Source organism: Mustela nivalis (genome assembly GCF_964662115.1).
Source record: "Mustela nivalis genome assembly, chromosome: 11".
Taxonomy (NCBI): Eukaryota; Metazoa; Chordata; class Mammalia; order Carnivora; family Mustelidae; genus Mustela; species Mustela nivalis.
In genome coordinates this window covers 101152559-101165783 of record NC_139030.1, presented here as the reverse complement: position 1 = coordinate 101165783, position 13225 = coordinate 101152559, and the positions used below count along the sequence as shown (strand labels likewise).

Below are 13225 nucleotides of genomic sequence, written 5' to 3'. Positions count from 1 at the left end.
GTATATGCTTTCTTGATGAAAGAATGTCAGTAAAAATTAATTCAAAACAATAAAAAAAGAATAGTGATTTTTAAGGGATATATCAATCTACTTACTGATTTTCCTTTTTTATTTGTATTTTTTTGTCCACAGGGATAATCTGAAAAAAAAAAAGATTATAAAAATAAGTTGGCACAGGTGGCACTTGACAAACATGTTCCAAAGGCATATCTCTAACTAACGATGGTATAGCAAAGCAATTAAGAGGATAGGCTCTGGAGTCAGACTGCTTGGACTCAGATAGTCCCTGCAAATAACGATCTGCCTTTGGACAAGTTATCTTGGCTCTCTGTCTCAGTTTCCTCATCTGTCAAAGGATAAAGATCCTATGTCTGAGAAATGTGTGACTTAAAGGGCTAAGGCATGTAACGCTGGGTCTGGGACATAATAAGCACCAAATGAATGCAAGCTTTGTTGTTTCTGTTACTATCACTACTACTCCCTGTACTCTGACTCCTGACACATTGTACCCTTGGGTTTGTCACCTAATAAGTCCAATTAGATTTTCAGTAGTATTGTTAAAGTACATACATTAAGTGATTAAAATGAAATGTCATCATGACCTAGATTTTTATGTACATAAAAGACTGTCTTTTAGTCATATGAGAGTAAATGTTTGTATGGAGTATTACTTTTGTGATTCTTAATGCTAGTTCAAAAAGTAAAAACTAAAAAATCAAAAAACAACTTATCATTGCACTCTAAGTCGTTCTAAGTGTTTTTGTGGCTGTTAAATTTTATGCACATTATTCAAAGTGGTGCTTTACTGAATGCTTAAAAGATTGGTTTTACTCATCCTTCTAGGAGCACCTTTTTAGCCTATCCTCTCGCAGTCATTTGGGTAAACTTCCATCACACATTTCCTAAACATATCTACCTCTATAAAGTTGTATAGACTGACAATTTACATTCTAGAAAGCTTCCATGGATAATTCTGTATTTCCTCAAGAATTCATGACCATAGAAGAGAATTTTATGAAATAAACTAAAAAAATGTATAAAGTGTGTGTAATGGAACAACTATGGTCTTCAATGATTAATGCTGCTAGACTGAAATATATAAATATTTATGTTCATGTTCAAGGATGAACAGTATCACTAAAAGCAGCTCCAAAGTAATGGGGCTAGGCACATTCCTCTAATTTGTTTGTAGATAATAATAAATCAAGGAATTCAAAAAGAATAAACTCTAAACGTACTGCTTTTCATCTTATATAATGTATGTATAGATATGTATTTTTGTGAAAGCAAAACTAACCTGTGCTTTTGTTTTTATTTTTAAAAAATTTTTCAAGTTTTTATTTAAATTCTGATTAGTTAATATACAATATAATATTAGTATCAGGTATAGAATTTAGTGATTCATCACTTACATATAACACCCAGTGCTCATACTAGTACCTTCCTTAACCCATCATCTGCTTAATCCATCCCCCTTAACCGCCGCCCCCCGCCATGTCCCCTCCAGTAACTCTGTTTCCTCTAGTTGAGGCTGTTTCCTGGTTGTCCTCCTTTTTCCCGCTGTGTTCATCTGTTTTATTTCTTAAATTCTACATATGAGATACACATTTCACTTTCTGACTTATTTTGCTTAGTATAATACTCTCTAGCTCCATCCATGTCATTGCAAATGGTAAGATCTCATTCTTTTTTAAGACTAATAGTCTGTTGTGTGTATGTGTGTGTGCGTACATATTCTTTCCATAATTTGGTATTATTGATAATTATTGATAATGTTTCTATAAATATCAGGGTGCATGTATCCCTGGGAATCAGTATTTTTTTATTCTTTGCGTAAATATGTAGTAGTGCAATTACTGGATCATAGGGCAGCTCTACTTTTAAATTCCTGAGGAAACTCCACACCTTTTTCCAGAGTGTCTGCACCAATCTGCATTCCCACCAATAGTGTAAGACGGTTCCCCTTTCACCGCATCTTCACCAACATCTATTGTTTCTTGTGTTGTTCATTTTAGCCTTTTTGACTAGTGTGAGGTGATATCTCATTGTAGTTTTGATTTATTTCTCTGCTGATGAGTGATTTTGCACATCTTTTCATGTGTCTTAGCCATCTGCATGTCTACTTTGGAAAAGTGTCTATTCATGTCTTCTGCTCATTTCTTAACTAGATCATTTGGTTTTGGGGTATTGAATTGTAGAAGTTCTTTATATATTTTGGACATTATTCAATATGTCATATTGTATTCATATGTCAGTGTATTCATGGGTATTCATATGTCAATGTCATATTATTTAATATGTCAGTATGTCATTTGCATGACATAATGTCATACAAATTATTCAATTATTCCATATGTCAATATGTCATTTGCAAACATCTTCTCTCATTCCATAGGTTGCCTATTATTTTCATTGATTGTTTCCTTCACTGTAAAGAAGTTTTTTAATTTGATGAAGTCCCAACAGTTTATTTTTATTTTTGTTTCTCTTGCCTCAGGAGACTTACTTAATTGTCTAAGTTTGCTATGGCTAATGTCAAAGAGGTTACTGGCTGTGTTCTCCTCTAGGATTTTAATGGCTTCATGTCTCACATTTAGGTCTTTCATCCATTTTGAATTTATTTTTGTGTATTGTGTAAGAAAGTGGTCCATTTTCAATCTTTCGCATGTTGCAGTCCAGTTTTCACAACATTATTTGTTGAAGAGACAGTCTTCTTTCTTGCTTTGTTGAAGGTTAGTTTCACCATATAGTTGTCATTTCATTCCTCAGTTTTCTAATCTGTTCCACTAATCTATAGGTCTGTTTTGTGTGTGTACCATACTGTCTTTGATCACAACAGTTTTGTAATGTAACTTGAAGTCTGGAATTGTGATGCCTCCAGCTTCATTTTTCTTTTTTCAAGATTTCTTTGACTATTCGGGGTCCTTTGTGGTTCCACATAAATTTGAGGACTGTTTGTCCCAGCTCTGTGAAAAATGCTGGTTGTATTTTGTTCCCTGTCATTAAATGTGTAGATTGGTTTTGGTAGTATAGACATTTAAAAAAAAATTTATATTCAATTAACCAGTGTATAGCACATCATTAGTTTTTGATATAAAGTTCAATGATTCGTTAGTTGCGTATAATACCCAGTGCTCATCACATCACATGCCCTCCTTTTGCCCATCACCAAGTTATTCCATCCCTCTACCCAACTCCCTTTCCATAACCCTCGGTTTGTTTCCCAGAGCCAAGGGTCACATATGGTTTGTCTTCCTCTCTTATTTCTTCCCCTTCAGTTTTCCCTCCCTTCCCCTATTGTCCTCTGCACTATTTCTTCTATTCTGCATATGCATGAAACCATATGATAACTGTCTTTCTCTGATTGACTTATTTCATTTAGCATAATACCCTCCAGTTCCATCCATGTCAATGTAAATGGTAGATATTCATCTTTTCTGATGGCTGAGTAATATTCCATTGAATATATGAACCACATCTTTTTTTTTTTTTAAAGATTTTATTTATTTATTTGACATAGAGAAATCACAAGTAGGCAGAGAGGCAGGCAGAGAGAGAGGAGGAAGCAGGCTCCCTGCTGAGCAGAGAGCCCGATGCGGGACTCGATCCCAGGACCCTGAGATCATGACCTGAGCCGAAGGCAGCGGATTAACCACTGAGCCACCCAGGCGCCCAAACCACATCTTCTTTATCCATTCATCTGTTGAAGGACATCTCAGATCCTTCCACAATTTGGTTGTACAGACATTTTAACAATATTTGTTATTCCAACCCATGAGCATGGAATGTCTATCCGATTGTATCGCTGTCAATTTGTTTCATCAGTATTTTATTGTTTTCAGAATACAGATGTTTTACCTGTTTGGTTGGTTTTATTTCTAGGTATCTTATGGTTTTTGGTGTGATTATAAATGGGATTGATTCCTTGATTCTCTTTCTGCTGCTTCAGATGAAATGCGACAGATTTCTATATACTGATTTTGTATCCCATGACTTTAATGCATTTTTATATCAGTTCTAGCCATTTTTTGGTGGAGTCTCTCTGGTTTTATATATAGAGTACCATGTCATCTGCATAGAGTGACAGTTTTCTTTTTTTCCCATGCCAATTTGAATGCCTTTTATATCTTTTTGTTGTTTGATTGCTGTGGCTAGGACTTCCAATAGTGTGATGAATGAACATGATGAGAATGAACATCCCTGTTTTGTTCCTGATGACAGAGGAAAATCTCTGTTTTTCTCCACTGATGATATTTGCTATGGGGTTTTTGTATATGGCCTTCATTATGTTGAGGTATGTTTCCTCTAAACCTACTTTGTTGAGGGTTTTTATTGTGTACGGATTTTGTACTTTGTCAAATGCTTTTCCTGCATCTATTGAGAGGACCATATGATTCTTATCTTTTCTTTTACTGATATGGTATTATCACATTGACTATTTTGTGAATACTGAACCATGCTGGTAGCCCAGGAATAAAACCCACTTGATCATGGTGAATGATTCTTTTAATGTACTGTTGGATTTGATTTACTAGTATTTTGTTGAGAATATTTGCATCTGTGTTCATCAGGGATATTAGCCTGTAGTTATCTTTTTTAGTTGGAGTATCTGTCTGGTTTCGGAAGCAGGTAATGCTGGACTCACAGAATCAATTTAGAAGTTTTCCTTCCATTTCTATCTTTTGTAATAGTTTGAGAAGAATAGGTATTAACTCTTCTTTAAACGTTTGCAGAATTTGCCTATGAAGCCATCTGGCCCTGGTCTCTTGTTTTTTGGGAGATTTTTGATTACTGATTCAATTTTATTGCTAATTATCGGTCTGTTCAAGTTTTCTTTTTCTTCCTGCTTCAGTTTTGGTAGTTTATATGTTTCTAGGAATTTATCCATTACTTTCAGATTATCCAATTTGTTGGCATGTAATTTTTCACAATATACTTCTATAGTTGTTTGTATTTCTGTGGTGTTGGTTGTTACTTCTCCCCTCTCATTTATTATTTTATTTGCATTCTTTCTCTTTTCTTTTTGATAAATATGGCTGGGGGTTATCTATTTTATTATTTTTTTCAAAGAACCCGTTCTACTGTTTTGTTTTTTTTAGCTTCTACATCAATTATTTTTTCTAATATTTATTATTTCTCTCCTTCTTCTATCTTTAGGCTTTGTTTATTGTTCTTTGTCTAGCTCCTTTAGGTATAAGGTTAGATTGTTTCTTTGAGATTTTTCTTGCTTCTTGAGGTGGGCCTGTATTGCTATATACTTCCCTCCATGACCATGTTTGCTGTAACCCCAAAGTTTTGGACCATTGTGTTTTCATTTTAACTTGTTTCCATGTATTTTTAAATTTCTTCTTTGATTTCCTGGTTGATCCATTAATTATTTAGTAGCATGTTGTTTATTCCAAATTACTCCAATTTTTTTTCTTGTGGTTCACTGCAAGTTTCATAGCGTTGTAGTTAGAAAATATGCATGGCATGATCTCAAACTTATGGCATTTGTTGAGGCCTGATTTGTGACCTAGTATGCGATCTATTCTGGAGAATGTCCCATGTGCACTTGAAAAGAATGTGTACTTTGCAGGATGCCTAGGTGGCTCAGTCAGTTAAGCATGTACCTTCAGCTCAGGTCATGATCCCAGGGTCCTAGGATGGAGTTCCACATGAGGCTCCCTGCTCAGTGGGGAGCTGCTTCTCCCTCTGGCTGTCACTCCCCTGCTTGTGCATGCACTCTCTGACAAATAAAAAAAATACAATCTTTTTTTTTTTTTTAAAGGGTGTGTATTTTGCTCCTTTAGGATGAAATGTTCTGGATGTATCATTTAAATCCATCTGGTCTAGCATGTCATTCAAAGCCACTGTTTTCTTGCTTATATGACCTGTACATTGATGTAAGTGGGGTGTTAAAAGTCCCTTACTAATACTGTATCATTAGTTCCTTTATGTTTGTTATTATTTCATATACTTGGTACCTCTATGTTGGGGGCATAAATATTTACAATTGTTCTTGTTGGACAGTCCCCTTTATTATGATATAGTGTGCTTCATCTCTTGGACAGTCTTTGGTTTAAAATCTAGTTTGTCTGATTTAAGCATTACTACTCCAGCTTTCTTTTGATGTCCATTTGCATGATAAATGTTTCTCCATTCCCTCACTTTCAATATGCAGGTGTCTTTCGGCAGTATATAGATGGGCCCAGTTTTGTTTTGTTTTTTATCCATTCTGACACCCTATGTCTTTTCATTGGAGCATTTAGTCTATTTACATTCAGAGTAATTATTGATAATTATTGATAATAAATACATGTAGCTCTGTATTTAGTACCATTTTATTGCCTGTTTTGTCATTGTTTCTGGAGATTTTCTCTGTTCCTTTCCAGTCTTTGTCACTTTTGGTTTTTCCTTCCCAGAGTCCCCTTTAGTATTTCTTGCAGGGCTGGTTTAGTGGTCATGAATTCCTTTAGCTTTTGTTTGTCTGGGAAACTCTTTATCTTTCCATCTATTCTGAATGGTAGCCTTGCTGGATAGAGTATTCTTGGCTGCAGGTTTTTCCCATTCAGCATTTTGAATATATCATGCCACTCTCTTAAAGCTTGCCAAGTTTCTGTGGATAGATCTGCTGGTTTTATTGGTCTTTCCTTATAAGTTAGGGAGTTTTTTGCTGCTTTTAGGGTTTATCACTGTATTTTTCAAATTTAACTAAAGTATATGTCTTGGTGTTGGCCTGCTTTTGTTGATTTTGATGGAAGTTCTCTGTGCTGTCTGCATTTGGATGTATGTTTCCTTCCCCAGCTTACGGACGCTTTTAGCTATTGTTTCCTCAAATAAACCTTTTTGCCCCCTCCTTTCTTCCCCTTTTTCTGGGACTCCTAAAGTACAAATGTTACTACATTTGATGAATCTCTGATTTCCTTAAGTCTACTGTCATGATCCATAATTCTTTCTCTCTTTTGTTCAGTTTCATTATTTTCCATTATTCTATCTTCTAGATTATTTATTCTTTCCTCTGCTTTTTTCATCCTTGTGATCATTACATCCAGTTTTTCAAATCTCAGTTACTGCATTTTTCTTTCTTTCTTTTTTTTTTTAATTCTTTTAATTCTGAGGTAAGGGTCTCCCTGATGTCTTCCATGCTTTTCTCAGTCCAGTCCTTATGACTGTTGCTTTAAATTCTCCATCAGACATAAAACTTACATATGCTTCTATTAGATCTCTGGCTTGACCTTTTCTTCTTCTTTCTTTTGGGATGAATTCCTCCTTTTGGCATTTTGTCTAGGTCTCTTGTCTTCTCCTGTGTTAGAAAAGCCAGGTATGTTTCCTGCTCCTTAGAGTAATGGCTTTATGAAAAAGAGGTCATATTGTGTCCAGGACCTGACACTTCAGGGAATGTCTCTTGTGTGTGCTGTGTGCACTCTGCTGCTGTGGTTTGGCTTCTCTATTCCACAGGTTAGTTCATCTGAAGAGGTTCTCCTTGCCTGTAGCGGGGAATATTTAGATGTTGGGCAGAGTTTTGCGAGTTTCAATTAGGGGTGTTCTGATCTGCTTGTTAAATGAGACCTAATGCTACTTCCACTGGAACTGAAGTCTTGAGGAACTCTATGGTTGGTAGATGTGCTGCATGCAGGGGTTTCTACTGATCTTCTGGGGAAGGGGCCTGCTATGCTCATTCTGAGGCACACTCATCCAAGAAAAGCAGCACCAGCAGAGTGTAGGAGGTGGGACTTGGTGTAAGCAGGTGAGGCACCAGTGTTGGCATTGTGCTATTTATTGAAGTTTGTTTATGCTGAAAGGGGGAGGGAAATGGCGCCAGCCAGTTGCTTTGTCCCCAGAGTTGGGATTTTGTACTTGCTTCTCTCAGGAAAGCACTTCCAGAAGAGGGAATAATTCCCCCATGTGTGTTCCAGATGTTTTTCAGATTGCTATTTTCATGTTATCTGTCTCTGGGTTGCTTGCTTTCCTGGAGCCACTTTGGGTTCAATACCAGTCGAACCTGCCAACTTTTAAAACTCCAAATTTTAGGGACCTGGTGTGGTGGAGACATGCACTGGTCTTCTGGGGGCAGGTCTCACTGCACTGGAACTGATGTAAGTTTGACCAAGAAGGGAAGTCATGCTAGAGTTCAGAGACATGGGATTTGGAGGAAGCAGGCTGATAGCCAGTGTCTGAGTTCACTGCCTTCAGCAGGTGTCTCTGCACCTATGTTTGGGGATGGGGGAGGGACATGGTGCCCATTCATTTGTCCTCAGATAGGCAACTCTGTGAATGCCACCTCTCACAGATGTGCTCCAAGTAGAGTGAAGTCTCTCTCCCTGTGTGCCTTAGGTGATCCTCAGATCATACCATCTGCCCTGGGATTGCTTGCCTGCCTTCTCTCCAGGGTTAGGGGAGCACCTTCAGGTCTCTATTCCAGCCAAGCCAACTAGCATCTAAAACTCTAAACTTTGAGCCTTGTTGTTTGCTAAAACACAAAAACAGTCCCTTTCATTTTCCCAGCCAGTGGCTTTGGGGGAATTGTGCTCCTCTCTCCCTCTCACCTTTCTCCTTGACCAGGGCTCCCTCCCCACCATAGCACCTGTGATCCATTTCTCCCCCAAATCATGTCTCCACACTTCCTATCTTCCTCAATGTAGCCTCTTCTCTCCCTCTACATGTGCACTTTGTTGTGTCAGTCCTTGGGTCGATTTCTTGGGTATTCAGAATGATTTGGTAGTTATCTAGCTGTGTCCAAGGACTGAGGCAAGCCTACGGTCCTCATACTTAAGCCGCCATCTTAGCTCCCCCCTCATATAAAGTTTTTTTTTAATTAATTTTTTATTTTTTATAAACATATATTTTTATCCCCAGGGGTACAGGTGTGTGAATCACCAGGTTTACACACTTCACAGCACTCACCAAAGCACATACCCTCCCCAATGTCCATAATCCCACCCCCTTCTCCCAAATCCCCTCCCCCCACCAACAAAATCAAAAGACAACTGACAGAATGGGAGAAGATATTTGCAAATGACATATCAGATAAAGGACCAGTGTCCAGAATCTATAAAGAACTTAGCAAACTCAACACCCAAAGAACAAATAATCCAATCAAGAAATGGGCAGAGGACATGAACAGACATTTCTGCAAAGAAGACATCCAGATGGCCAACAGACACATGAAAAAGTGCTCCATATCACTCGGCATCAGGGAAATACAAATCAAAACCACAATGAGATATCACCTCACACCAGTCAGAATGGCTAAAATCAACAAGTCAGGAAATGACAGATGCTGGTGAGGATGCGGAGAAAGGGGAACCATATAAAGTATTTTTAAAAGTACTGGGTTAATTATGTAAGACTGGTCTGCATGAGTAAACTGAAAATTATAGTTCAAAGTACAACAAACCATTTTTTCTTGATTTATGTATTTATTTTAAAATTCCAGTATAATTAATATACAGCATTATTTTAGTTTCATGTGTACAATATAGCAATTCAACAATTCTATATGTTATTCTGTGCTCATTACAGTAAGTATACCTACACCTATTTCCCCACCCTCTTCTCCTCTGGTAACCACCAGTTTGTTCTCTATGTTTAAGAGTCTGTCTTCTTTGATTTGTTTCTTTCCTCCTTGTTTTTTGTTGTTGTTGTTTTTAAAGATTTTATTTATTTATTTGACAGGGAGATCACAAGTAGGCAGAGAGGCAGACAGAGAGAGAGGGGGAAGCAGGCTCCCCACTGAACAGAGAGCCCGATGCGGGGCTCAATCCCAGGACCCTGAGACCATGATCTGAGCCGAAGGCAGAGGCTTAACCCACTGAGCCACCCAGGTGCCTCATCCTTGTTTGTTTTGAAAGTATAACAAAACCATTTAAAATGTATTTAGGGGCGCCTGGGTGGCTCAGTCAGTTAAGCTTCTTCCTTTGGTTTAGGTTATGATCCCAAGGTCCTGGGATTGGGTCTCACATTGGGCTCCTTGCTCTGTAGGAAGCCTGCTTCTCCTACTGCATCTCCCTCCACTTGTTTTCTCTCTCAAATAAATAAAAACAAATAAAATGTATATTTAGGAATCTTAGTTTTTTCTTAAAGGCTCTATTCAATATGAATTTAGGAATAGAGACTCAAAGAGTAATAGGAGACCCAATCATCTTAAAACCATTTCTCCCATTTTAACAATGAGAAAAATTCAGAAAACTTAATGACCTGCCCAAGAGCAAGACAGAAGTCAGCAATAAGGAAATAAGTCCTGTTTTCTAAGAATTTACTTATTAAAAAAAAAAAAAGATATACTATAGGGTTACCTCAGTGGTTCATTTGGTTGAGTAGTTGACTTTTGGTTTTGGCTTAGGTCATGAGCTCAGGGTCCTAGGATAGAGCCCCGCATTAGGCTCCATGCACAGTGGGCAGTCTTCTTGTGGATTCTCCCTCTCCCTCTCCTTCTATTCCTTTACCAGCTTGTTCTCTCTCTCTCTCTCTCTCTCTCTCTCTCAAATAAATAAATAAATCTAAAAAAAAAAGATACAGATGTTCTTTCTAATCCTGTATTTGATTTGACACTACTTATAAAGGTTATTTACCCTCCAGAGATAACTGGATCACTGACTTGGCTCATATACTTCTTTTACATAATTTTCCAATTACTCAGCCTTTCCATGCCTCAGTTGCCTCATCTGTAAAGCTAGGATAGTAGTGTGAACCCTACACAGTTGTGTGAAAATTAAATAAATATATGGAAAGCATTTTTAAAAGTTATGAAGATTAAATAAGGCAATATCAGGCAATGGCAAGGAAAGTGTTAAAACATTTATTCTTAGTATTTAGTTCTGCACTTTTGTTTTGAAAATGAGAAAATTAAGTTTTTCGTGAGACAAATGATTCCCTAAGGTTGCAGAGTTAGTACCAAGGCAGAGGTAAGGTCCAATTTACCCCCTCATTAATACTTTCTATTATTTGATAGAGTATTTCTTTTTTTCAAAGAATAGTTTGAAATAATAGAATAAGGAACCTGTTTGCAATTGTATCAGATTTACCCCAACGGTTCTTTATGATTAGAAGAATCCAAAGGGCATTAGGATGAAAGTTTTGTGGGAATCCTACAAAATATGAATACTCGAGCATCCCACTCTCCCAAGTTGTCCTTTTTTAAAAAAAAGATTTTATTTATTTATTTGACAGAGAAAGATAGTGAGAGAGAGAACACAGCATGGGGAGTAGGAGAGGGAGAAGCAGGCTTCCCACTGAGCAGGGAGCCTGATGTGGGACTTAATCCCAGGACCCTGGGATTATGTCCTGAGCCAAAAGCAGATGCTTAATGACTGAGCCACCCAGGCACTCCCAAGTTGTCTTATTACTCCTGAATGTTAATCCAAATCATTTTTCTTCTAGAATAAATAATAATTTAGATGTACTTTAAAACTTTGCTGACATTTAAAATATTAGTTCCTGAAACTGACATCCTATGCTTTAAAATAGCTTCCTGCACCCCAACATATATTCTTAGAATTGCTATTGATGTATAGAATAAATGTATAAATACATATACATTAGTGTACATATATATAAACACAAAAACATATATGCCTAAAGTATTAATTTCTAATCATCTTTATTTCATTATATTCAACTATTCAAATAAGCAAAGTTTCCCTTTTGGGGAAAATCTCTGTTCTAAAAACATACTTGTCAATCACATTTTCATCAGATAGCCCATAAGATGGAGTGTTGGAGAAATTTTGCTTGTTACAAAGAAATGTGCTTGCTTGCTTATTTTTTCTGTCAAGAGTTCTTGTTATCTTATTTTCTCTTCATTTTAATTAGATTACTGTAATCTCTCTGGATGGATACTCAATCACTACACAATTATAACTATTCCAATTGTTAAATATTTAAACATTCTGTACTAATTTATAAAAGTTGCTGCCTCACGATGTTCAAATGCCACCTTACATTCATTGCTTTGGTTACCTGATTCCCTTAGAAATCTACCATTTCCCTTAATCCCAGTACAGCACAGTAGGGGTCCTTCTAGAACTCTAACCCAAATTTGGTTGTTCGATGCTTATGTATGTAATGGTTGTTAAATATTTTGATTGTATCCTTTGGGTTTATTGATATGTTAAATATGTCTTCATAATGATATCATTGAACATCTTCAATAAGAAAAATATCTTCATTAGGTAGATTTACAGGGTAGATAAAATGTTTGTAAATACACATAAATCAAGTAAAATGTTTAGTAAATTATAATCATGTAAAGTAAGTATTATCCAGGATTTTAAGGTGATCCTTATTTTGCTTTGCTTAATATTGTAATTCCCATAGGTTTTTTTCATGCAAATAACCACAAAGCATCATAGCATAATTTACATTTTGGAGGAAAGTCTTGATAATTATAACTTTATGTGAGTTCATAGTCTCTATTTCACTGAATATTTGAAAATCTAAATAATATATATACAAATAATAACTTACCTACAGTATAAGGAAGTTTTATATTTTCATTCATTGTGCTAGTAGAACAATGAGGACTCTGAAATAAAAAACAAAGAAAAGTGAATGAAAAGTAACTAAATATCAATATGATTTTTAAACAGCATTATTGATGGCTATAAGTAATAAAATGAGATCTAATGTTACCATTTGGCCTTACTATATTAAGGAAAAGAATTCATTTACAATTTAACCTCCAGTGCAACTGGAGATGGTGAGATAACTTGCATAGCTGAAACATTGTATTAGTAGGTTGTTGAGGTAGGAAATGGTAAGCATAAAAGAAAGTGCCATTATTTTATTATTAATTGGGCAGAATACACCCTCTACAGTTAATCATAGAGAGGAGTCCACATGAGGAAGGGTAGAAAGGACAGACATTGGGGGGGGGGGTCCAAACACCCACAGAGATTAACCACAAAAGGGTGACACCACAAACACAGAGAAGGAAGAAGAACAGATTCCACCCCAGGCACCCTAGGCAAGGGTGACACTTAAAAGACGAATCCCTATAACATTTGGCTTTGAAAACCAGAGGACCTTAACTTCACAAGTTTTTAAGGTCAGTGGGGCTTAACTTTGGAAACTTTAAAAATCAGCAGGCTTTTCTCTAAGAAAGCCAGAGGATGACCGGAAGCTGAGCCCCACCTTAAAGGTCCAGTATAACAAACAACCCCACTTGGATAACAACACTAGAGCAGCAGTTTGAAAAGATCATGGGGTACATGAGTAGAAGGTTTAATTTCTTTTTCTAATACAC

At 36.6% G+C, this 13225-nt stretch overlaps 1 protein-coding gene across 7 annotated transcripts in view; it reads right to left on the bottom strand.

Moving 5' to 3' along the window:
• Positions 1-13225, bottom strand: part of C2CD6 (C2 calcium dependent domain containing 6) — a 109801-nt gene that overhangs the window by 29178 nt on the left and 67398 nt on the right. For all 7 annotated transcript variants that reach the window (XM_082691190.1, XM_082691186.1, XM_082691187.1 and 4 more), the window contains 2 exons: positions 12448-12505; positions 96-139 (listed from right to left, as the gene is read on the bottom strand). In XM_082691190.1, the coding sequence (XP_082547316.1) occupies positions 96-139; positions 12448-12505 (102 nt within the window). The remainder of the gene's footprint in view (positions 1-95; positions 140-12447; positions 12506-13225) is intronic.